General features: G+C 39.8%; 1 protein-coding gene and 1 long non-coding RNA gene across 11 annotated transcripts in view; one reads left to right on the forward strand and one right to left on the reverse strand.

Moving 5' to 3' along the window:
* MAPK10 (mitogen-activated protein kinase 10) overlaps nt 1–26858 on the forward strand; it is a 182942-nt gene extending 156084 nt beyond the window's left edge. For 8 of the 10 annotated variants that reach the window (XM_030007660.2, XM_030007671.2, XM_030007652.2 and 5 more), the window contains 3 exons: nt 12423–12486; nt 13076–13153; nt 19407–26858. In XM_030007660.2, coding sequence (XP_029863520.1) covers nt 12423–12486; nt 13076–13153; nt 19407–19549 — 285 coding nt within the window. In that variant the 3' untranslated portion in view covers nt 19550–26858. Of the gene's footprint in view, nt 1–12422; nt 12487–13075; nt 13154–19401 lie in introns of those variants that run through there. The other 2 variants (XM_030007694.1, XM_030007734.1) reach the window with 2 other exon arrangements.
* LOC115338836 lies at nt 6839–19413 on the reverse strand. The gene is made up of 3 exons (XR_003922548.1): nt 19308–19413; nt 11158–11829; nt 6839–9609 (listed from the first exon to the last, which is right to left on the reverse strand). It is a non-coding gene; the product is annotated as an uncharacterized LOC115338836 (long non-coding RNA).
* Nucleotides 26859–27051: the final 193 nt, after the last annotated feature.

Consider the following 27051-nt stretch of genomic DNA (forward strand, 5'->3'; position numbering starts at 1 on the left):
TGATAAACTTGTTTGTTGACAACACGAGTGATTTAGTGCTTCAAGCATTAAGTACCTTACTTCCTCTTGGAAAAAGCTGTGCTGATGTGCACAACAGGCTGCGTCCATCTGTCTGTGACCTCACACATGTACTAGGGGAACCTAGTGTAACGTCCGGAATACCTTTTGGAGTATCTTGTAATACTGCGCTGCCATCTGATGTCTTAAATGATTAGTTTTGTGCAGTAGTTTACATTATGCCATGAACCCCAGGCTCTGCATCGTGCTAATTCCCTTGTTCTACTTCGGTGTTATTTGTTGTTGCAATTTTGTATTATTAAGGGTATTGGATAAAGAATGGAATTACTATTACAAGAGTCTTTGCATCTCTCTCAAATATATACTTCACTGAAATATCCGCCTTGTTACAGTTGCAGAAGAGTTAGGATCAAATACAGTAAATATTTCCTAACACCATGCATTAAGCATATCATGGGCAGTGGGGAAATGACTGTCGTTTTACATATTTTTGTTAGAACTTGCCAACTTTGTAGCAGCAAGTTGGTACTCATCTAAAAACATCCCACAAATGAGCGCTTTGAGAGGTTGGTACTTTTGCTGATTCATTTAATAGTCTGACTCTGAATTTGTCTATACTGAATTAAACTGCAGAAGTTTTAACAGGGTACAGTTGCATGGAGAATTAGTATTTGAATGACATGTAAAAACCTAAAAATGGTTTACTGGCTCATTAATGTTATTTTTTGGAAAAAAAAACCAAACCCTCAAGGACATTGGTACGAAGAGCAAATTGCGGTCTGATTCTTCCAGGTTGTGTAGCTCTTAAGTTTTCCATTCCAATTTGAAGGGAACAAGTAATTTTTCCCTGTCTTGGTAAGCTATTTAATTAATGTGTGCTATGAACAACTGCACCAGCACATTTCATCAGTGACTTTTCTAATGGATCTCTAGATCTAGCCCACTGAATTTTGGAAGGTGGAAGTGGAATTTACATCTGTTACTGGACCTCAGTTCTGCAGCAGAACCTGTCTCTAGATGTAAACCAGAAGACAATTGTAGATTAAAGCACTGTTGAATTGTGTTGAAATCCTCACGCTGCTAGTCTAGGTCCTTTTTGTCCACAAACTATGCCATAGTTTGTGAAGTGTTTAAAAATGTCTCTGTATTGGTTTTGTGTGGCAAGGTTTTGGTAGCGGGGGGTTACATGGGAAAGGAAGAGAAACGTGTACTGATCATTAACTGTTTCACTGAATGCAGTTAAGAGTTTGTCCCAATGTGGTCTCAACTTTTTGTGCCTACCTATCTTAGCTGTGTTTGGGAGCCAGCTTTTATAAATGAAGGACAAAAGCAAATTAAAGACTACAGTCTAAATAGTTTTTTCAAACCATTTAGCCCCATTTTTTCTTACAATTATTCACGTACAGATTTAGGATCTGTGTTCATGATTGGAATAGATTGACAAAAGGTTTATGCAAATGCGCATCAGCCTAAGGTGAGTCTGCTACTATAAAATTTCTGTTCTCAGTGTGTAGTAAGTTGCATGAAATCGTTTGTGTTCCCTGTCTGGAAGATTTGAAAAATCTTTTTTTACAATTGCATTCAGCAAGTCTTCTCTTGTGTCAGATTCTGGCTTCTGCAACTGGTCTCATCCAAGGTGTGTAAATTTATTTTTCCTGAGAACAAAGCTTTAGGGACAGAAATTTAAGAAAAGCCTAGGTGTCTTTGACTCAATAAAAGCTCAACACTTCAATTCTCTGTTGTCTGGATTCTGACCCAAGCTGAATTACATCACTCTGGGTGTGATGAACAGGCAGATCAGAACTCCTCTGTCAGGCAGAGGGATCAGAAGCACTTCACAGAAGCTTACTAGGTACTGCAGCGTTCTTCATCTTTTCTTCTCTTCCTTTACACAAGGAAGTACATTGTATTTGGGGATGTGCCTGTCTACTAGATTTCAAGTTGATTTCTCTGTTGATTCCTGGCAAAGGGAGAAGAAAAGCCAGATAAAAGTCAGATTTTACATTCTGTCTTTCTGTATCACAGAAAACAGGTACTGTCATGCTTTAAAACCAGCTAGCTACAAAGCACCATGAAGCCGGTCGCTCACTCCTCCCCGCGCCGGCCCCAGAGGGATGATGAGAAAATATAAAGAAATGTTCGTGGGTTGAGACAAGGACAGGGAGGGATCACTCACCACTTATGGTCACGGGCAAAAGACAGGCTCAACTTGGGGAAGAAACAAAATCAATTTAATTTACTACAAGTCAAATCAAACCATGGATATTAGGAAGTAAACCCAAACCTTAGAACACCTTCCCCCCACCCGTCCCTCCTTCCCGGCTCAACCCCACTCCCGGTTCTCTCCACCTCCTCCCCCCGGCGGCGCAGGGGAACAGGGGATGGGGGTTGGGGTCAGCTCCCCACACCTTGTCTCTGCCGCTCCTTCCTCCTCAGGGGGAGGACTCCTCACTCCTCCCCTGCTCCACCGTGGGGTCCCTCCCACGGGAGACAGTCCTTCATGAACTTCTCCAACATGGGTCCTTTCTGTGGGGCTGCAGTTCCTCACAAACTTCCCTAGTGTGGGTCCTTTCTGCGGGCCGATCTTCAGTCACAGACTGCTCCAGTGCAGCTTTCCCATGGAGTCACGGCCATCTTCAGGGGCATCCCCCTGCTCCGGCGTGGTGTCCTCCCCGGGCTGCAGGTGGGCATCTGCTCCCCCGCTCCCCTCCATGGGCTGGGGGGGGGGACAGCCTGCCGTCTCACCAGGGGCTGCAGGGGCATCCCCTCCTCCCCCTCCTTCCTCACTGACCTCGGTATCTGCAGAGGGGTTCCTCTCACATTCCAATCCCCTTACTCACTGCAGGTTCCCCTTCTGTGAGAGACTGAAAGAGTTAATGTCTCAAACATTGTGGTGGGGCAAGTTCTGCTTAAAGACAAACCCTGCACAGCAAGGAAGCAAGGTGAAAAGCCCATCAGCTCAGACATCAGCAACAGGAGGGGGAGGGCGTGCTGGAGGGTGCGCAGCTCCCTGTTCTGATAAGCTGTTCTGATACAAAGATCAAACAATGGCCGTGTCTGCAGGGAAGGAGAAGTTACTCCACAAACGACCCCCAAGCCCAAAGGCTCACAAACTGTTCATTAACCTGAGGAGTTCGGGTGCCCGCCCGAAGGAGGGGCAAGGATGATAAAAGGACACAAACTGAAGCCCCGGCTGCGCAAGCCCACCGGGACTGGACCCGTCGGCTGACTGAACCAACGCTGGACCCAGGACCGGTGAAATCTTTCTCTCTTCCTTTTTCTCTCTCTGTCTTCTTCTCTCTTTCCTTTTCCTTTTCCACAATCCCTACACCTCATCCGTTTCAAGATATAAACCGTTGACCAAGTCTGAGACTAAGAGTGGATCCAGCAGCCCCTAGGCTCTTCTCTGAGGAGGAGTCTGGAAAGCAAGGGGGTCTGCTCTGAACCTTGTGACTCAACGGGAGGGATCTCCTTATTCCCTGAATCGATGTATATGGATGGTTACACAGTTTACAGAAGTAGTCTTATGCCAATTCCTGTTGTGAGAAACCCTGCCACCTACTACCACGCCTCCCCAGTTCAGTTTGCTTTTGTCATGAATAAAATCTTGTAACTGATCGTTTGGTGTCATTTCACCTTAATTTAGCCCGAGGGAATTTTGAAGTAAACACGACTCCCTGGTCTGTCCAGTCTGACACCTTCTTAAATGGGTCGTGACACCTTCTTAAATGTGTTCTCCCAGAGGCACTACCACCGTCACTGTTTGGGTCGGCCTGGGCCAGAAGCAGGTCCGACTTGGAGCCGGGGAAGCTTTTAGCAGCTTCTCACTGGAGCCACCCCTGCCGCCCCCTCCCCCACTACCAAAAAAACCCCCACCACACAAACCCAAAACACGTGCTAACCACAGTTTTTGCCTTGCCTTCTCCAAGCAGGCCTTGTCTCTTCTTAGATAAGCACTTCACCCCACTAGCTCAAGCTTCAGTGATTTGCATCTATTTCATGGGCTAGCTGCCAGAGGATACAATAGGAGCCTTAGCTATTCAAAGCAAAGTGGGCAGGCGAGGGTGGAGTGGAGGGAGGAGTGGGAGAAAGGATGGACTAGCAAAGATGAATATTGTGCTGCTTCCTTAGGGAAAGTTTGCAGAGGACCAGCTGGCACCTTAATGAATTCTTCTTTAGGATTTGCAGCATGACAAGACTCTATGAAGCAACCCTGCTTTTTGACAGACTGCCCTGCAAATGTGCAGGCCAGGGAACCTGAGAAGAGAGCGATAAGAAAATGAGTGATGGAGGTGCTTTTGGTCACTTGCATTGTGCTTAACTTCCCACTGTTTTTCCTGATTGCCCCACGGGGACTTAGAAGCCTGCACTGTGTTACATCTGCCCACATTCACTGCACTCTCTTTTGTAGTACTTGATAAGCACGTTGCCATCGAGTGAAGTCTTTCATCATGTGACTAAGGTTTGGTAGTGGGGTGGGGTTTTTTTTTGTTGTTGTTTTTTTTTGAGTCCTCCTTCCATAGTGTATAATACGAGGCAGGATTCCTTCTACTACCAATAACCCTGTATAGTAGAGATAACACAGAAATTAGGATACAGAGGTATTAAACAAGATGGTGTTTTCAACCAGTATAGCATTGGGGGCGGAATTTAGTTAACTTAGCTGTCTAGTTAGATTACTCCTTCTCCCCAGGAAATGTCTTCATCAAAAGCAGCCAGGCATCTGTTGTACAGTATTCATTTGGTTCAGAGGCCTAGGAGGACAGGTAACTGAAAGCATTTAATGTGACAGGAATTTTGAAGTGAGCTGTTGCAATATCATGAAGTATCAGTATGTGCTGGAGTAGACCATGAAGAGCACTGAAGACAGTTTAGGGAATAAGCAGAGAATTTGTTGTCAAAGTTTAACCTGGAGGTAACGACCCTCTGCGTCTGCCCAGATTTATGAATGTGAGTGGAACAGATAAAATAGTCCTGTCCAGTTAAAAAGCAGACTAGTGAGATGCTTACAGTCCCTTTTTCTCAGTCTATTAAAAGTTTATGGTCTTTCACAGGCTGTGTGGGGGCAATAAAACTATTACGTCTCATTCTAATGGGCAAAGACTGTAACACAAATGCAAAGTGGTAGGAATGCAATACCCTTTCCCCCCTGATGTGTTACACCATTAAACTCTTCTGGTCAGCCTTAAATGCCATGTTGTGATTCCGTGATACAGAGAGGAAGATGATATGTTATTTGATGTGGTACTTGCTATTCACTAACAGCAGGAGGTTACTGAAGCAGTGCTGTGACTCTCCCACAGACTTCTGCATAAAAAAGAAACCACATCCAAAGCCCTCAATAGCTCTGAAACAGTCATCATATTTACATTTAGAAACAGGCCTTACACAGTTTTTAAGCTTGCCTGTGGAGTGAGTGGATAAACTACATTTTGGATTTAGAAGAAATTCTGATGTCTAATGTACTAACCTAGTTAGCCAGCTTTTTGGTTCTCCAGAGCATACATTCATTGCTCTGATATTAATTTGAATAGTGTTACTCACAGTTAAGGTAATTTCTGTGTTCAACCAATTATAACTAAAATAAGTGTTTTTTAAAAATATGAAAACATGCAGATAATATGTGTTTATGATTGTGTGGAATTCCCAAGATTTTAGGAACTGTTGAAATCTGTTATCAATCTTCACACCTAATTTATATGTAGGGAAACCAGAGTTCAAAGGGGAAAAGTATTAGTTACTAATATTACACAGGAAGTATATTGTAGAATCAGAATAGGAACCTATAGACCTTGCTTCTCTGTTTGATATTTCAGTTAAAGGTTCCTTCTTCCTGTATGTTATATGCAGAAACTGTCTCGGTTCCACTGTTAAACAAACACTATGTTTATTACTCTCATGTTATGATATTTACTTTACCTACGTAACAGCATTTGGACTATTATCAAGAATGAGACACACGATACCTTTTCCCTCAAAGTGCTCTTGTTCTATTTTTAGGAAAGAAGATATTTCTAACATCTCTTGCGTCCACATGTAGACTATCCTGTTTATTGTAGATACGTCCCTGATGACATACTAGCTTCTCTGTTTTCTTGTCTGAAAATGCTGTGCTTGAGACTTTGTTTTCATTTACACAGCCGCCTTTTCTTGAAGTTGCTATACATTTTTATCCTTCATTGAGATGATCTGTGAATAAATCCCAAATCTGATATATGATTTTTCGTATCTCCCCTAGTGCTTACGCGATGCTGCCTATATGCATGTCACTGTTTTTATCCCAAAATGTTTAAATTGCTTGTGAACAGAATGGATTCCTAGACACGTGCTTTAGAATAGCTTTAGCATTGCCACCTAGGTGGCTCTGAAATCAAATTTCAGAACACTTGTGCTGGTTGTTCTCTAGGACTGCATTGGCTTGAGCTGCCTGGTCTGCAGTCTAATTCCTTCCATATTGTTGGCAGTAGAAATAATTCTGAGTGGGAGAGATACCTACTTAGCGGTATCAAAGTCACATTCTTATGCAAGGCTGTGGCTGCTTTCTATTCGTCTCCTTAATCTTTCAATCATTATGGTATTTCATAAAAAATTATCCAGGTATTTTTTGGCCAAAAAGATTTGCTTGCACATTTCTGGAAGAGATTCTCTTAGAAGAACTTTTGCTGTTTATGGGCAATTGTTTAGGACTTAATCTTGCACATTCTTTCCTCACCTATAAATGACTTCATTTTGGAACCTTTTGAATATCCATGTGATCTCATATTGGTTCCTACTTGGGAACAGTATTGTTCATTCCATGGGAACAAGTCTAGTAGTAAAATATGCCATAGATTATTATCTGATGTTTTCTGTTAACTGGGTTCAAAATTTGTCTTAGATTTTACTGTACCTGTAGTTATTGCTTGTTATCTGACATGCCATCCATTAGAAGAGAGATTTCTTAGAAAACGGAAAGATCAGATGTTAAAAATATTCCTTTTAAGCATTTCTCTGTGTTGACAGAATTTTACAATAGTGATAGATTTTGTGGGGTTTTATTCACTGTAACTCACACTGCTTTCGTTATTGGTTTTATTTTCATAGGACTTCTATTTCACTGAGGTATCTCTGCATCTAGGACCACCCATGAGGGGCTGAGCTGTGAATTATCATTCATTTTCCTGTGCATGCCAACCTGTGTGTTACCTTTTATGAATGTGGTGCTGTTTCCTACAGTGCTTATGAAGAGAGCTTGGTTTGCGGTTCTCAGTCTGAGGTCCTGTCCAGGACAGAAACTGCTGCTGTATTGTCTTAGCCCTGTATAAACTATCTATGACCAGCTGTTAAATACAATCTGTTCAAATGAATTTCAAGTTTCATACTTTGTCATAAGAAAAAAAAAAAATCACCCTTCTCTTATTTTACCTGTGTGTGCTGAGCATCCATGCTGATGGAGAAGCACTTCTGGAGAGCTCTGTGACCTTGGCAAACAACACTTCAAAGAAGGTGTCACCTTCACTACATGTGACACTTCATGGCAAAATCAAGGCTGTCAGGTTGTGCATCTTTTCTGGTATTCTTTTCTCTTGCTCAGCCCTGTGCGTATAGGTGTTGTATTTAAACTCTTTGGTAATCTGCCACAGGGGTTTTTTTAGCAGTCACTTACAGTTTGGTTTTCTGCTTAGAGGTCGATGGTGCACATCTGTTGTCTCACAAAAGAAGTTTGTAGCTCTGCTTTGTACAAAAGCATGGATATTTCCTCTAGTCAGCGGCATCTATCCATTTATAGCTGATTAATTATGGAAGCTGAACACAGCTTCTGCAGCAATCTTTTTTAATGTCAGTGAGAAGTAGTGGTTAGAGAAGAAAGAGGCATTTCTTTTCTTCTTTTCCAAACCAAATTAAAGCTTTTTCCAGCTTGCTGTTGTATGTATCTGCAAGCTGTTCAGTCATCTCTGTGTAGCCGAGTAGTCTTGACTCCTGCTGCATGGTATCCTTACAGTCCAGCTGTTCAGAAACAGTTCAGACCGCAGTTTCTTCGATGCATACTATGTGTGGAGTTTTCCAAAAGGCTCTGCAAAGAGTCTAAGGAACGAATGGGCACAGAGGTACCTCTTCTTCCATATCCATAGTTGACATCGTGCCCAGCGCACTGTGGAGTCCCTGGGCCATACAGGGTGAAATCCAAGGCCCTTGACACTTTCCTTCCTAGTTAAAAAGACTTAAGGCCTCTGGTGACAGCACACTGGTGTGTGTTGGCTTGCATTGTAAAAATAAATATATAAATGGTACCACTAACACAATCTAGGTTGTAGCAAAACACAAAGGAATTTTTATATTCACCTGTTATGAGGCTTTAAGCCATTTAACAAATTGTTTAACGTCACACCATTAATTTTTACAGCCTCCATTGCCTCTGTTATTTGTATATTGCTAATTCTATCATTGCCTTGTATGCTGCTCCACAACTACTGCTCCAGACCCTGTGATTCTGGGAACAGATGCAGAATTAAGCCTTGCTCTTGCCAAGCTTTCTAAAAACAGCTCATCCCAAGGTCTTCACTATGCTGGCACTAGCTCTGCAGAGGCAGGGACAGAGATGGCAGGATTTATTCAAGTGTGAGTGAGCTCCAGCCCATTTCCTTTGCTTTCTAGCAGTAGCATACAAACCAGTCCATGTTGCTTTGGGAAAGTGAGAATACATTGGCCTCAACATATGTTTAGCTTTTTTCCCTAGTGAAAAGCTTTTCCTCCCTGGATATTCGAAAGGTATTTAACAAATCCAGTAGTCTCCTGATGTTTATCTGACCACACGAAAGAAAATGTGTCTTTTGTGGACTTTGAGTTTTGGTTGTTTTTTGGGCTTGGGTGGTGTTCTGGTTTTGGTTTGGGGGGGGGGGGGGCGGCGGGGGGGCGGGGGGGGTTGGTTTTTTGTTTGTTTCTTTGTTGGTTTTTTGGGTTTTTTTTAGAAAAAGGTCCATGTGGATATTTTCTGGGGTTTTTTGTAATTTTTATTATATTCAAGGAATGTTAAATTTAATGCAAAAATACTTTAAAAATCCATTTGTAAAATGTAAAAGCCAAGAACCACTGAAACAACAAGGTATTATTTTAATATCTACAAGAAAAATATAATTCATTCCTCATCTTCCACATCCAAAAATAGATTCTATTCTTTGTTATTGTTGCCAATGCAATTGCTTACAAATCAGTCTGATTTGGGGAGAAAATGGCTACCTTAAACTGAAGCTAGATGCTGCCACCCATAGGCTTGATCCACACTCGGCTTTGATTTAATGCTAGTTTAACTGTACTTTTTCTGAAACCTGTACAAACTAAACCATCTAAATCTCAGCTGGGATGTGCTGTATGAAGGATTGGTAAGAATGTCTGTAATACTGCAGCTGCATCCACACAGAAAATTAATAGTGATGAACTCAGTCATTTTCTAAGGCATTTGAGTTAGGCAGTAAAGTCATTTTTAGGCCAGCCTTTGCACCAAGACTGAAATCAGGTGCCCAGAGGACCCAAGTATGGCAGCTGCTCTGTCAGCTCCATTGCTGTGACAATACTTGTGTTAAAAGCTTCTCTTCCTTCCTTTAATTGTAGAAACTGGTTTAAAAAAAAAAAAAAAAAAAAAACCAAACAAGTTAGCAGAAAATGGGTAGTCAGCCTGGAGGGGATTATCTAGGTTGATAACAATGTATTAAACTTTGTCCATCTCATTAAGGTTAATGAGGATCATGGGAAAACAAATTCATTCCTGAAACTGTTGTGGTATTCTCAGCTCAGCTCTGTGCTTTCAATCAATGAAAATATATCATAAGGGCTCATTTCCTTTTATCAGGGAATTTAGATGGGAAAGCTTTACTTCTCCCAGCACGAGAGTGCTGGCCTGGCCTCTCAGTGGAACTCCATTCACCTATGTTCTGCACAGGCTTTAGAGGTTATAGATCCTGCCTGTGTGAAGAGGAGGGATTTTTTCATGTCATTATCATGCTGAATATTTGTTACCCTTGGGTCTCACATTCCTGCTGAGGGCCATGTTTTATAGCTGTGGGTTCTGCTAGCTCACAAATAAAGGTCTGCAGTATAAACACTGGTACAGCAGTAGAATGCTGTGCAGGTGCAGTTTCTGGTATCCTGCGGTGTGTGAAGTACAGAGTTTGGTTGCTCTCCCTTGATTGTCTTCATAGAAAAATAGGAGTTTGGTAACAAATGAGATTATTCTGGGCTCTCTCCCTGGAAGATGTCTTCATTTCCAGAATGTGTTAATCTAGGAAATAATTACTGCTGCTTTTCTTCTTGCCTGTTAGCCAATTATGCCTGCTTAAGACGTAGCTGAAATAAATTAGAAGAGACATAAGCCAAAGATTTTGTGGTTGCATGAACTGAAGACAGGAATGTGCATCTGATCACTTGTTGCTTTTCATTTTGTAATTTGTGTTGGGGAATTGTAGTAGTGAAGGAATCTATCCTCTTATTTCTGGCTGGGGGAGAAATACCACTGTTTTTCTATGGAATGTGTAAAAAGAGTGTTCATGCTTGGTAGGAGCAATTTTACCCACAGCCTGTGCTTTTTGTAAGCCCCTCTCTGAAGCTTTTATAAAGAAAAGTACTTGCAGGATATTCTTGTCCAACTTGGTTTACCTGCTTTCCTTCCACCTGACAGAGAAGCAGTGGGTCTGTCACTGTGACTCAGACTACAGCTCAGCCAAATGCCTCCCCTGCTGCTACCATAAAAGCCAAGAGCCAGCTATGTAGTGGAGCTGACAGCCCCTGTAAGTCTCCTGTAAATTCCTAGCCCCCCAGGGTTTCCTTGTCTTCGCCAGCTTTCTCTGCTTTCCCCTGGTAGGAAATGCATGCTGCGGGGCTGGCTGAGTGGCTGAGCAGTAGTCCAGCAGGCTCAGCTGGAGGAGTAGAGCGAGCTTACCACATCCCACTGGTCAATGGTGAGGCTCACCTGCTCTCTTTTGTAGCATTCAGCTCCCTGATATCATAATCAGCAGAAACATGAAATCCCCATGGAGACTGCATCGATTTTGGTTGAATCTATCTTAGCTTCAGCACTGACTGGAAGGGACTCAGAAGGGTTGTTACGCTGAATAAGAGAACAGCTGCATTGGTTTTGGAATCTGACTTCTTATGTGGTTGTCTTACCTTGCTGACAAAGTGAAACCTCAGGTACCCCTGTTGAGGCCTGGCACTCACTTTAACTCCTGGCACGTGTTTCAGGTTACTTGTCAGCACCTTCTCAGGTATGAGACTTGGCAGTCCAGGACTTCACCCAATTCCCTTGTCTTTAGCCCCAATACAAATGTCACTCTGCAGGAACTTCTCTTGTTTTCAGTGGGCTTGTCCAGTTCAGCTATCATATAATTCTCCTGGTCCATATTCTGCCACTGAGTTATTATGTTCTCAGTTGTATTTGTAGCATGCAAATAGCTTAATGGACAAATTCTCAACTTCTTAGTGAATCAGAAAACAGGTTGGTAAATGTGCATTTAATAGTAGGATGTTTTGAAAGGGATGCAATGGCTGAATGCCCTAGATGAAAGTTAGAGGAAATACTTATGAGTGAGAAAAGTATTGTAGATCGTTTCCATCTTCATTAGATACTCTTACCTCAGGTGCTGAAGCTTCTTGGTAGAAGGAAGGAGGAGAGAGTCCTCTGCTTTGCTTGGCTGCTGTATTTGGCAGCTAACATCAGGAGAGACAATGAACACGTGGCTTAGTTGCCCAATGAAAGCAGGTATTCAGCCTCTTGGAAACTCTAGTTGCCTTTGTCTCGGTAAATTCCAGGATCTGCTACTTCTGTGACATTCTCATCAACTAAAAAATACAGTAAAAAAAAAAAAAAAAAAACAAAACCAACTTTCTGGTCAAAGCAAAGTTACTTAGAAGTATGTATACTGGAAAGCTTGAGAATTTGAAACATGGATCAGAAATTCTGGCAGGGAGATTTACTTCAAAATTAGAGTTACTGTGAGAAGTTTGTATAGCAGCAAGAATGATGTCTAAAGGGCAACTTAAAAATGCAGATAGTAACAATACTACTAATTAATCAGGATTGGTATTTGTCTGGTACTCTGACAGTACTTTGTCTGCCAGTGCAAACAATCTGTGTGTGGAGTTTCTGGGCTCAGTATAAGCACAACGGCATTGTTGACCTGGGTTCTATTTCAACTGCAACTATGCCTCTTGTTTAAAAGAGGAAAAGGGAGAAGTATATTGATTTCTTCTACATAAAGAGTTGAATTCCAGAAGCGTTAATCCCTTTAATATTCAAATGTGTTTCATGTGGTTTTGCATGTACAGGATGGATAACAGAGGGAGGAGAAAATTGACCTTTACTTAAATAACTACTCCTAATTATTTACAATATAACAGACAATCGACTAAATGGCTTTGTTTCTCTCCTGCAGCCTCCTCCTCAGATATATGATAAACAGCTGGATGAAAGGGAACATACAATCGAGGAATGGAAAGGTAATCACGGTTTAGAATTATGTGAGAAGGGGTATTTCAGTGGCGAAACAGCCACATGCCCACCACCAAGTGCAGCTGTGTAAAACTAAAAGAATTCCTTTGACATGAAGAGTTGACACTAGCCCTATGAACAGGTGCTTTGGTAGTCAAAATATAAGAAATGTCCTGAAGACTATCATTACCTGCACAGGTTAATGTTAACACAGGAGGTGCAGATTTCAGTGCTTCATTGAAATCTAAGGGTAATCTGGAGAACAGGATACTGTTCAGCAAGATGATGCATCAGAATTTTACCCACAGTAAAAAGCACTGTATTACTGTGCTGCTTCATTTCTAGGTAGTGCAGCATTAAACAATTCATGTTCTAGTTTAACACTATTTTCTCAATTCAGCTCCAAAAAGAGATGATAGGAGAGGAGGAGAATGGACGAGAGAGGTCTTAGGCAAGTAGAGCTGTCAAGACTTATGAAGACAAGGCAAGGCAGACCTAGGGAGCTCATGGGAGGACTACAACACTGTTTCATGATAGTTTTGTTCCTGATCACAGGCAGTAGTTCCTGTTTATAACTGTTGCAATTCTCTCTTCCAGAACTCATCTACAAAGAAGTAATGAATTCTGAAGAAAAGACTAAAAATGGCGTAGTAAAAGGACAGCCTTCTCCTTCAGGTACTCAGCCCCATTGAATAAGTTTGATGTGTTGTCTGTACTGACAAAAAGAGAATGGAGATAGCTGAAGCATTTGGGCCACACTTGCAGTTATGTAGACCAGTTAAGAAGTTTTTATGAAATCCAGTGCTTCTAATGGGTTGACCTTGATTAATTGCTCTACAGTGTCATGTTAATACTTAAAAATTGGTCTGCGTGCTATCTGAGATATAGTTGTCCTGGTATTTTCTATGGAAAGATCTGTGGTTACAGATTATAATCCTGTGGGTGGGGAGGCTTATCTCATGCTATTATTATTATACTGCTTATGGATGGATAACTGAACTAATACTCTGCTAGCTGATAAAAGCAAAATTGGTGATGTTAGCTGTCTGTTGGACACACGATGCTGCATTCCTGCCCTTGTAAGCATCTGGTACCTACTCTGGTAGTTTATCCTTTCAGAAGTCTGATAACATTAGAACAACTTGCTGACAAGCTTGGTTGACACTTCGACGAGAAGGGAAAGTTGTCTTTAAACACAGATTCTTAAAATTCTGTCACAAAAAAATCACAACTAAATTTTATCTGAGGAAAATTCACATCAGCAGTCTTTTCACAGGAATGCAAACTGTGACTGCCAGTACACAGAAATACATATTTGTGAAGGTACACTTTCACTGGCAGACTTGAAGTGCCCAGATTTTGAGCACAGTGTTCCAGTAGCATTTATGGGTAAAACTACCTTCTGCAGAGCCTCTCCTCAAAGTAAAATCATTTGATTCGGTGTTCTCTGCATATTTTCAGAGATTTTTTTTTTTTTTTTTTTGCATTCTTATTTTCCACTTGCTGCTGAGCTAACAATGTTAGAACAAGAATGGCTCATTAGTAACTGTCAGGACAAGGGGAAACATGGCAACAATGCAGGAAGTTAATAGAGTGCTGGATGGTTATATTAGAGTGCTAGCATTGCACCTGGATTTTGACATCAATGAAGTAAGATATTGAAAACAAACCATTGTGTTCTTGCTGAGTAGCAAACAAAGTATAGGACTTGCAGATTTAATTTAACAAACTACTGTACCACCACTGAAAAGAAATCTGGGGCCGTGACAAGTATCTGATAAATCCTCATTCTTAAATCTCTCTCCCCTACAAAATGATGGTCGCAGTCTGATTTGTGATCAAGAAACATTGTAGTTGCTGGTTTCAGGAATTAACTACCCAGGGATTTCTTTATGTATTCCATGTTCTGTTTTTCCGATGTGGATTGTTTTTATTGTTTATGTAAAACATTTCCGAACAAAAAAAATTGCCATTTCTTACCTGTCTTTCTTTTGCTGTTTCCCTTTGACTGTTTTTGGATTGTTAGGCACCAACAAGTATAGCAACTATTTAAAAATTGCTCTGAGATGAGGCTGTTTTATGAAACAGTCGATTTCCTGGTTTTCATCACTTTGTGTGCCTGACAATTTTTTTCAACTGAACGAAATACTGAAATAATGAGGTAAAACGAGTCATGAGTTCTGAGCATAAGGGAAATGAGGGAGACTCTACACACGCATTGTTCATTGGTCGGTGTTCTTGCCAAGAATTCAGAAGGCTAAGATTTGGTGCTGTATCAATAATCATATCAAGCAAGTTGGAGATGAGTTTCCGTGATTACTTAATCAGAGCTTTTGGGGAGACAGCTGAAGTTGACAGCACCAAGGATAATAGTTGCCCATTGATACTGCAGGCTACGTAAGAGTGTCTGTGTATCAGGGTGTCGGTCACTTAGTGCTTCCTCTTGTCCTGTGAAGAATTAGTTAATACAACATACAAGCTTGAAATGTGGGGCTTGGGGGGAACCTCAAGTGCCCCTCGTGCTCATGATCAAAATTAACTGTGTCTAAAACTGTTCCCAACAGATACTTCTGCTGCCTGTTGCAAAAAACCTCTGTAGACTACCTTGTTTATTTTCAAAAAGCTTTTTGTATTGTCTTGCCTAAATCTTTTTTTGCTGCAGTTTAAGTCTGTTATTTCTTGTCCTGTCTCCAGAGAACATGGAGAACAGTTTCCTCCATCTTTCTGGCAGCTTTTAGCTCACATAAGCTCCATTATCACATCCCTACTCAGTCTTCCTTCCTTTGAACTTCACTACCCACATCTTTGTCTTTCAAACTTACTGCTTTTCTCTATACACATTATCTAGTTGACTTCTATCTTCCATAGATCATGGTGTCCAAACCTGTCTGCTTAAGGCACGAGTCGTGCTGAATTGAGTGGAAGGATTTGTGTGTAGGTGTATATATATGTGTTACATAAATATGTAAGCAAACATCTGCATGTCCATGTGCACACATGAACATTGAATTTAATCTCAGATGGTAGTTTTTGCTTTTCTATTATTTCTGTGTCACAGAATTGCTAAACGGTTCTGGTTTATTTATAAATTCAGATGCTGTACCCCTTACCGACATGCTCACTATTCAAAGGGTCTGTGCCATATCATTACTCATCTGGGAGAATAAAAGTGATTAGAATAAAATGTTTTCTCAGTGGAACTCAGTAACAACAATACATGTGAGAAATAGCCTCTAAATTTAATCAACCTTCAGGATTGTTGACTAATTCACACCCTTATAACAGGAAGATATATACCTTTTATACACCTATATCCTCTCCAAAATAGACACACACACACACACATATATATGTGGCTATCACACATGCATATGTGCATCTTCTGTTGAGGTCTCCTTGTGGGTTCCACAGATGATGCGTTATTTATTTTAAATTACTCACTTTACCAAGAAGTGCAGTAGAACTTTTCACTAGCAGTCTCGGGACTCTTCTGCTCTGTCATTTGTGAAGCAGAGAAGCAAAGGATATAAGCTGTTTTATGCAAAGATACAGGAGGAATTTATCAATACTGTTTCCTATTTGGTTAATGCATTAAAAAAAGTGTTCTGACTGGTATTATCAAACAGCAGATATTTCCATTAAATAAAAAAATTTAATACAATGCTGTAGATTATTTAGAATTAAACTTAAGTTCTGTCCAAAGTAAATAATCTTCCTGCTATTTGCAGATTTCCTCTGCTCTGACACTGCGTACTATCTAACCTCCTCTCACACTCTCCCCTAGTCTTCACTACCCAGCTATGGTTTCATACCTAACATTTACAACTGTCTTCTCATTTCTGGATACTGAATATAGTAAATAGCGCTTATCTTTGTGCAGCTTATTCTTAGAAGTTCCCTTCCTTGCTGAAAATTGCTCTTCCCTTCCTGCCTTTTAGTTGCTGTCTGATTTGGTCAGTTATTTGGTCGGTTATTGCTATCACCCAAGAACTACTGGATACCTTTAGAAGTCCTTTTCTGTCATCTGCAGAAGCTAAAATAAGCAGCTGATGGGTTTGCCAAGCATTGTGACATTAGCTATCAAGAGTTACTAGTTACATGATTTATAAGAAGCTGAGCAAATCCCCAAAACAGACCCAAGGCTTTTTTTGGAAACAGCAAAAGCTGCAGTTCTTTCAGTTCCACGCCCCCCCCCCCCCCCCTCCAGTCTGTACCACTTCTCAGCTGAAGTCTTAAAGGTACTTCCATAGGTGCTAATTAAATAGGGCTTCACAGGAGCCCTCTGCAGAAGGAATTCTGGCTTTACAGCAGGGAAGCTGATGTGTGGCTTAAAAAAGTAGCTGTCAAGTCAACGGCAGAGCCATGAACAGATTCCAGGAGCTCCTTCTCACCTGCTCTAACCTTTTGCTCTTTTCCTCGACCCTGCAGCCAGTGAGGAGCTTCCTGCCAAAGAGCAAATTCATAAATGGGGCTCTTTTTCAAATGCACCTCTCTCATTTCTGCACTGTTTCACCTGGCACCCATCCTTTCAGGAACAAGCTGTTGTAGCACCACGCAGGTGCTAAGCATAGCAAATGAAGCATTACTTACTGACTAGGACAGCTTTTGGTTGGATTTCTGAGTGTTGCTGCATAAGTGCTGCTTTGTGCTGCTGAATTCTTTAATTCTATCATTTAGGTTTGGTGTGGTTTCATTTGGTTTTGTGGGTATTTTGTGTGTCTGGGTGCTTTGCGGCTGCAACAGTAACTATCAGGTCTGTGTGTTGCGTCATGTGGAATTGTGCTGAAAGCTAGGAATAACCATAAAAATGCACTTTCCAGAAACTTCTGGGCTGAGTTGATACTTGCCAAAATGAGCATAGCAGCGTTTACTGAATTCAGTGGTGCTGAATCAGACAGAGTGTAACAAAATCTTTACCTATACAATTTCTGCAACTATTTCTTCAGTTATTTTGCCTATCTAAGTTGATCGCACATTCATCAAAGAAAGCTGCACAGCAACAGTTTGATCAAAAGTCGATTGAACCTACTGGAATCCTTTCCATTTGATTCCTGGGACAGTATCCATGACTTAATGGCAGGCTTCTGTCCAGCACTGTAAACATTTAGAAAGGTAATATATTGTTTAGTCATTAATATAATTAAATTCAGTCATATTTTGACTATATCTAAATGCATTTGTCTTGACTGATTAGTATTTTCATAAAATGCCACATGGTTTAATAACATGTAAACATGAAGTAACAGTATTGTATTGGGTGATTACTGATGAGTATGAATGAGGTATGTGTAAATAACTCTTAGAAAAACAAATCTTCTGTCAGAAAAGATGGATGATTGCTGTGTCTGCAGTCACCAATGAGATGACACTGAGATTGCTCTGTCTTTTTGCAGCATTTACAGAATTAACTATTTTATTTTCCAAATGTATCAGGAGAGTAAACTAATTTAAGTGTTCTTCTGATGCCAGAATATCTTTGTACTGCTACAACAGCAGAAAGCAGTTCCCATCTGGAGCTCTGAATGTGAGCATATCTGTTTCTGTTTTATGCATATTTATAGTGGATGTGTATAAAGGGAAGAAAAAGTTGAGGAAAATAGAAGAGTGGTTGGAGGTATGGTATGGTGGCTTGTTTTCTCAAAGTAATGTTTTTATTGCAAACTGGAAAGTGACAGAAATCCTCTCCTTTTGGCCATAGCATCATATATTTTGCCTAGGCTATTAATTTCCTCATTAAGAATATATGAGTTTTGTAATTTTACTAGGTGTGGTTTTTTAGGTGTGTTCTCTTGCTTTTCAAGGCAATAGATGTTAATTTCTGTCCATTTCGAGGAAATGAAAATCTGAAAAAATCAGCTGAGAAAACTTTTTTGGCCATAAGAATGAAATGGCATCTATCTGCAGAACAAAGATCTGTTTGTCATGGTAACTAGCTACAATTTCCAGCTGTGCAATATCATGCAAAATCATGTATTTTATTGTCATGAATATTTAATGAAAATTAATGTATCCCTTTCAAACTGCAGACAGTGTTAATTTTGGTGGAAAGAGGACAATAAAATGTTGCGTGAAATGTTTTTTCAGTGGAAAAAAATACCAATCAAACTGTTTGCTACTCTGAGAACTTATGTGTGAGCTGAGGTTAATGGGCAGAGTGACAGTTGAGCAGTCATAGGTGCACGATAAATACATTCTTCACATGGCTTTGTATTTATCACACAGGTATCTGCATTTATAGGACAGATAATTTCTGATAATATTCAGGGATGTGATAAATGTTCGGTCACGTTAATGATAATCTCATGGAGGTATGTTCTTCGTTTCACAAAGTCAAAGTGATTTTTTTGATAATACCTGGTACTATCGTCATTTTACAGAGGATAGGTAAACTTGGGTGCACAAAAATACTGTCACAACTGAAATCCTGGGTTTAGTCACCTACTCCTTAACTAAGAGGAAGAAAACAGCCTTGCCTTCCCCACAGCCATCTTCACTGCATTGCCACTAGGCAATTTGATGCCACCCATTCTACTACCTATAAGAAAACCGGGATTTTATGAGACAGTGTGGAGGATTGGGTTAGTTTTTTTAATCATCTTGTTGGTGCCTGTGTGATCCTAGCAGGCATCTGATTGTTGGATGTTTTGAAACTCTAAGAAGGCTAGAAAGAAGTGGAGTGATAGACACAACATGAGCTATACCTCTTCAAAACAGACTGTTGAGGGAGAGAATTTCCTGGTAAAATATTTAATATTATCCAATGCCTGAAGTTTGTATGGCCCATTTTCTGCTAATGTTTGCCATTGTTTAAAATGGTCTGTGTACTTACATGCCTGTTGCCACAGGGTAAGTATCCTTTGCTTTTTAAACTGTGAGACGTTTAGGGGTTTCAGGTTTAATCACGTTGGTGTTCGTTTTCGTAGCACAGGTGCAGCAGTGAACAGCAGTGAAAGCCTCCCTCCATCCTCATCTGTCAATGACATCTCATCCATGTCCACGGATCAAACACTGGCGTCTGACACGGACAGCAGCCTGGAAGCTTCTGCAGGACCCCTCGGTTGTTGCAGGTGACTAGCCGCCTGCCTGCGAAACCCAGCGTTCTTCAGAGGATGATGTAATTTAGGAGGAAAAATTAACAGGAGTTAAGAGATGAAAAGGAAGAGAAATAAAATACAAAGATTTAAACAAAACAAACAAAAAAATCTTTTCAGCCTGCTTCTCCTACAGAGTTATGTAATACAGCTAAGCTCAAGTGTATATTTAACTTAACTTATTGCTCTGCTTTGGTCTTCTTCCAATGATGCTTACTGGGGAAAAAAAAAAAGGAACTGAAAAATCCTTTTTTTTACCCCCTCCCCATAAGTTGTAAAATTAATGGCTGCAAAACCAGCAACCTGCGACTGTCCTTTTCACGCTGGCATGACAAGGTGTGCAGTAGCCACTCTCAAACATACGAGTGTGTATCTGCCTTCACTCTCTGTTCTGTCACCTTCTGCCCAGTGAGGCAGATAGGGATATACATGCATTTTTCTTCATATATGAGTAGCACATACACACACGTGCCAATAGAATTCTGGCAGTGTTTGCAGCTGTGTGCCTATAGGAGCATGCACATCTGCATACGTACTTAGTGTGCACTCCACAACTAAATGGCCCATTTCAGGTGAACTGCATAACTACATGTGTGATATTACCAGTATATATTCTATTTGTTTGTTCACTGATGAGGTTGCATATCTTGTATGAGGATTTGTGGAAGTGTAAATAACCACATTGAACTGTGGCTCCCTCAGACACTTGAAGATGTAGCACCAAAATTTCTGCTGAGAGTTGTATATGTATTTTGAAATAATAAGCAGTTTGTATTGAAAGAAGAAGCCACAAAGCTTCATAGAAAAATGTTTGTTTGTGAACGTTAAGACTTGTTGTTCTGATTTTTAGAGCAGATATGCCAAGTTTAAGACCAGGTTAGAAGGAAGCACATATATCTTTGCAAGCTACAGGGAACAAGAATGAAGGTTTTTTTATGCATGTCTAAGCCCAGAAAGATTTATCTCAGTAAGCAACTTTTCCTGTCAATGTTAAGTGAGTTATCATCTTAGTTCATAGATAGGCTTGCTATTATGAATTGTGTGTATGCTTGTATGTTAGGGGGTATGACAGCGTTGGGGAATAGGCAGATTATGATCAAAAGGACATGTAACGACTTGGTTTTATTTTATGTCTAGATCTTTACTAGGTTAAATAGAGAAAGGATATTTGCAGCCCACTCCCTCTCAGTGTATGTTTGTGGCTTAGAGGTTGTTTTCCTTTTAAATCATTCCCTTGCAGGGATCTCCACTAAGAGAACAGGCCTTCTCTAGGTGCTTTTGGCTGTTCATTTGCTTGTTACAAATCATCTGACTCCCCAGGAAGTTTTATCAGCTGTGTTACATGGAAAAGAACCACAGAGTGCATGGGTCTCGTATTCCTATATTCTAAGTAATAATAGAGGGTATTAATCAGCTAGTGCACTGGGCTGAAAGGGTCACAATCAGGGGTCCAAGGCAGTTTTGACAAGTTCTGAAGAACCCAACAGTGACCGAATGTCAAATGGATTTTATCAGGTAATAATACGTAGGATTCCCAGTGGTAAGTAACAGCAAGCATTTTTACCAGAGAATGGCAAAACTCCACACAGAATTTCAGAACAGCTGAATATTTTTCCAGCCAAAACAGCAATTAGCATTTTCCACTGCAAGGTCATCATTACCCGAGTTGGAAATTAACTAAAATCTGAGTCATCTCTTACCAAAGTGTGCCATGTAAACTGAAATGAGCTAAATCATACTCTCATGCTTTTCCAAATATCAAAGAGAGAAACTATTTAGAATATATTACTGGATATTTTAAATTCACTAATTCTTATGTATTCAAAATTCTACCAAAATAGGACTGTTCAATTAGGTGGCTTACAAGCCTGCCATTCTGTGGTAGGAAAAAAAAATCAGTAACAAGTCAGATTTTGTTCAAAGGGAAGAAGGCAAAGAAAAAAAACTTCTGTCCAGGGTGGGGAGGAGGGGAGATAAAAAATTAAGTGGATATAAAATAATTTTAGACTTGTTAGGTCTGAGCTGTCTCAAAATTGCTGTAGGAAATGGTTTTTTTTCCCCAGGTATAATTTTGGTAGATTTTTATGGAAATTTTTTTAAGAATAAAATTAGGTCAATAATGCTCTAAAAACTCAGAGCAGTAATTGTAAAAGCAATAATTTACTACTGCTAAAAATATTTAGCAATATTCTCTCTTAAGCCATGAAACATCAAGTCATTGTTGAGTGATATAACTCTCACTTCAAAGCCAATGATCATAGAAGTGTTGAAAGGTGAACAGCAATGCTCTGCAGGTATGAAGGCAATAACACCAAGGGTGACTTCTTAGCAATAATGAAATGTATCACCTCCAGATTTAATTCACCGTAGGTATATATTAATAATATTCAGGTAACTAGTATCTGCTTTACATTCCGTAGTGTGCACCATTTGGGTGTGTTATTTAAACAAAACAAAACAAAAAAGTGTCTCGAAGAGGCAAAGCTGTACGTAGGAGAAACTGCAAAAATACCACAAATAGAACTGTAGAAACTTGGAATAATCACAGTTCATTGCCAGTGATATTATGAAGGTGTGGCATAGGCAATATCAGAGAAGCCATTTGTAATAGACAGATGCTTACAGATCTTCCATGTTTCATCTATCAAAGCCAAAAACCATGCTCTTACTCCCATGGTATAATTCAATCTTGTTTGGGTTCGTGAGTGCTGGGTGGAGAACCAGTCACCATAGAAGATGTCCTAGTGATCAGCACTAAATGAACCCACAACATAGAATTTATATAGCTTTATTCCCAGAAGCCCTGATTCTGCTAAGCACCAGTGCTTGTACAAACATTTAATGGAGGTTATAGGGATGCATACATAATTTTAACTAGCATGTGCTTTTGTCCTTTGCTCAGCAGTGATCGACATCAGCATGTGCTGAAGTGCCTTGCTGAAATGGGGCCTAAAAGAATTACTGCATCTCTTTTTGCCCTCAAATTAGTTAAGTCTCCTTTATGAGAAGCTCTGTATGGGGGAGGAGACTTGGGGCTGTCCACATTGGACACTAGAAAAAAGCCATCAATGAAGAAAAGCAATAGGTCTTTACAATTCCGGTCCTTGTTTGTCCAAACTGAAGTAGCAACCATAAACAGGAATAGTATCCTTTGTTTTGCTTTGTGTCAGGAAGTTGGTGCCGTCAGCTGATATCTTACAAGAATGCATGTACTTTTGAATAAAAGATTGAAGTTATGATATTCTGTAGCTGTGTTAAGGTGAACAAAATTTTTCTTTCAGATTCTAGAAGTTTTAATACCCTTCTCTTCAAGTATATACCCCTTTATTCCAATAGTCTGTTCAGTTTGATAATGTAGATGCTTTTCTTATTTTTCTTGCCAGTGATCTTTTAAATCTACCTCTCTTTAAAATGTTGCTAAATAATACTTGAGTAACAATTCTCACCTCATTCTCTGAGGTTTGCAGTTGTAAGCGTAATTGCCACCACTGCAGAGATGTAGGAAATTGGGAAGCCAGAGCTCTATGACGGATGTTCCAAGGTATTTAGGCACTAAAGCGGGAGCAATCAGAGAGCCTATGCCAGAAGTGGCGTATTTTCCATCAGCATGAATGGCAGCTGTGGACACCTTGGTATTTTTGAAAATATGCCTAAGAGCCTCTTGGTATCTTAGGTACCTGAATACCCGAAGAAATTCTGTCCCAAGTGGCTTGCTTAAGTCATGTAGATAGCCATCATCAGGGTGAGGAAAATGGTAGAAGCATCTTAACTATCAGTGGCTGCTTAGAGCACTAACTGCAAAAAATAGCATTGAGAAGGGAGAGAGGAAACTTGCTGCAAAACACTCCTGCTTTATTTTCAGATGGAGTACTTCTGGATAGTATGAGAAACTAAAAAAAAAAAAAAAAAAAAAGTCAGAATTGCTCTTAAAAGACCCTTCCTCCCATTTTCCTTCTCACTGATGAGTTTAAATGAGGATGAGGTATTGATTTACTTCAAGTTGATGCAAGGTTATGCATGTTTTTTAATCCAAAATTTTCTGTAATTTTTGAAATTAGTTTTCAGATAATGACTTGGCAGCTGGAATAGTATCTTGTGAGTTTTGACTATATTGCGTTAAAATGTAATAGATCTTTAGAGAGTTCAGATATTTGAGTTGGTCACACACTGATTTATGTGAATCGCATTGTGGTTGATAATCCTCCCATACTATCTAGAATTCCATGGCACAGATAGATTCAGGAATCTTAGCAAGCTTGCATTATATAAAGCAGAACTTAAAGCTGTGTTTGGAGTGCAAGTATGGTAACGTGTCAAAAAAAAAAAAAAGCTACAGAAAGCCTGATCAGGTACTTTCCTAATGTGCTGATGGTTTTCCTCTGGAAATCACCAGTTCCTGCACAGTATTGGCTTCCAGAGATTACACTAGACAGATGACCATGTCACTGTATCACTCTTCTAAACTTATAACCAAGAATACATTCATATATATGGTTTTATCTTCATATATATTGCTTTACCTTCAAGCTTTGGGCTAACGATACTGAAGAAATTAGACTTGTTGCAGTGCCTTTAGGAAGTTTTCCAAAGTAGTGCTACTTAACTGATTTGGATTGTATTCTAATGTTTGTCAGTGAGCACCAGTGATTTCTTTTCCACCAACATATTTTCTCATGAAAAATATGCTAATAGTAAATTTTAGAACTGCCTGAGAGAGTCAGTTTCAGCAAATCTCCCAAATTTGTTATTAAAAAAAAGAAAAATGTGCTTTGAGAATCCTGAAATCATTGTAAAATATAATTGGAATATTTTAATTCAAAATAATTTTTAATACCCAACATTAGCTTATTTATATTACAAACTTTGCAGTATTTCAAAGGATCAAAAATTATTTTTGTTTCAGATCTATATTTCTTCATGCTTACTGAGATTTTAAAATTATGTGTGAATTCAAACATGCAAAAACAAAAAAATAAAAGGCATTTTGCAACAAACTCTGTGTGCTCCCAGGGAGAGCAATTTTAAAGAAAACCTGCAGGGAAGAATTAGAGTTTCTTTTAATAGTCTGGCAAAAAAGTCTGAGCTAGTGGTTCACTTTAAGTTTAGGCTTTTGTTTTTCTTTGCTTCTGTATGAGTGTGTAGGAAAGAGAGGGAGTGCATATGGATGTGTTTTTTAGAACCTGTGTTCTATTCATATTTGATCCAAGTTCTCAGTGTGGAGAAAGAGCATAACTGTAACATAATCACACATCTTCAAGGATCTGATGGCTGTGCTTATTTGAACTTCCACCACTTTACAAAGGACACGGTTAACTAATTGCAAGCTCAAGGTGGTCTTTTTCACACACACAGACAAAAAGAAAATCATTATGCAGTAGGTTTGAATACTCCACAAATATGTAATGTCTTAATTAGTAAGATGCTTGGGGGAGGTGGGGGAATGGTGAATGTGTCATCTTCACTGATGAGCTGGAAAACTGACCTGTCCAGTGGAATTTAGTGGAATCTGCTTAGTGTATTGGGAACTTGCCAGTGTGGCCTGATTATTTTTTTCTTTTGTTTTTGTTGTTTTTAATTAACTCTTGATTGCACAAGGTGAACTGTTTAACTTAATTTCTGTTCAGGCTTATTGGCCCATGGCAAGTCTGAGTTTTAAAGAGGGTTTGATTCGACAAAAGAATGTTGAAAAACTTCAACTGAGGCTAATGGTGCCTTTTTACCTGAGAGTGAAAAGCTGAAAAGCACATATTGAAGGAAGACACAGTCAATTTGGGAAATAAATGTATGCCTACCATGCTTATCATTTCAGACAGGTAAGCCTGTCTCTTTTGCTAATTTTCACTGAACAGGGCCATTCTTGTCTTCTGGAAAGCAAGATATTTATAATGTAAATAGTTGTATTGATTTTTTTTTTCCTTCCTCTGTAACTAATATGTAATAATCCAACACACTATTTCTGTTACATCTTTTACAACAAGGCCGCTGTATGCCTAAATATGGTTGACCTCTGACTTTTTCCTAAGTCAGTCACATGCTGAAAAGGAGGGTGCTGGAGGTTTCAGTGTACATATAGAAGAATCATGTATATTTAGTAAATTGAGTAAGTGGGACTTATGGCCAGTATCCATTAAGCTACACAGTAACAAAGCTGCAGATCTTAACTAGCAAAAACAACTGTTCACCTTGCAATGTCCATCCTGTAATAAGATCTAAGTTGCACCTGCCTGTAGTTCTGCATGATCAGACTTCAAAGTATAACTAACAAGATCTGTAATGTATCAGTGTTGATAAACGTAAATGTAAAAAAAAAAAAGAAAAAAAAAAAGAAAAAAGAAAAACTTCACCAACAAAAGAAAATCAACAGCAACAGTTCAGTATCAGGACTGGAAGATGAAACATGTCCAGTTTTGTTGCGCAGTTATAGCTGAAAAGAACAACCAGTGTCAGTCAGCATAAATGGACTGTGGTAGTGACATTTGTTAAGGAACCAACCTTAATTCCATATTGTTTTGTTCTTATCCTGTTTTCCTTTGACCATCTGTTGTTCCCTGTATGTAGTACAGGGGAGAACAAGGCCTCAGTCATTGGTGTTTTATGGGTCAATATCGCATCAATGATTTCTGATTTCTGTTTGTTTAGCAATTACTGAACTAAGATGGGAATCTCGTGTTCTCCCATGTGTCAGAAGGAATCCTGTCAGAGCTTCCTCATGAGGATACTCTTCTCACTGCTGTCTTGACTCCTGTCAGTTGAATGACTTTGCAGTGTTCCAAATAAACAGCACAACACAGCAAACCATATTGATTGAGGGCTTCATTACATGTGTGTTGTGCATCTGTACTTTCACAGGGGCTCAAAGTCATGCAGGGACAGGACTCAATTGAAATATGGTGTGTACTCTATGCATGACGCCTATATTACACCTTTATGACCTTATAGTGGTAAAACTGCTGATCTTTATGGACGTGGATTTGGACCATATTTTTATGGAGGAAAGCTGTAGTGAACCTCGGTCCTTATCCCACAAACCACTCACTCCTATCCAGGGCAGCTAAGTGGAAGTTAAAGTGGTGTGAGGGCTTTCTGGGGGGCCGTGCACAGGGGTGAATTTCATGCTGTTTGAATGTGATCTTTCCAAAAAGCCTCTATGTCTAGCAGGGGAGACTGTGACTGTTCTATAAGGAGTGTTTGTGTTGTTTACTTTAAAACAAGCTTTGCTAATTAAAATAGTGTATTCCGGAGTCCTATTTGAATGGCATGAAGGGTATCAATTAAGAAGATACAAAGTATGCTTGTACAGCTCTCCTGGCTTCTTCTTTTGCTTCCTTCAGCCCTTGCTAGGGGACACAGATAAAGCTGCAAACATGTGGAAGTTGCCAGGATTACAGATCCAGGATTACAAAATCCAGGGAAAAAAATGACCACATGACTGGACAGAATGAAGAAAAACTGCCAAGTAAAAGCTAGTCCCTCTCCCATCTC

Source organism: Aquila chrysaetos, chromosome 1 (genome assembly GCF_900496995.4).
Source record: "Aquila chrysaetos chrysaetos chromosome 1, bAquChr1.4, whole genome shotgun sequence".
NCBI classification, from domain to species: domain Eukaryota; kingdom Metazoa; phylum Chordata; class Aves; order Accipitriformes; family Accipitridae; genus Aquila; species Aquila chrysaetos.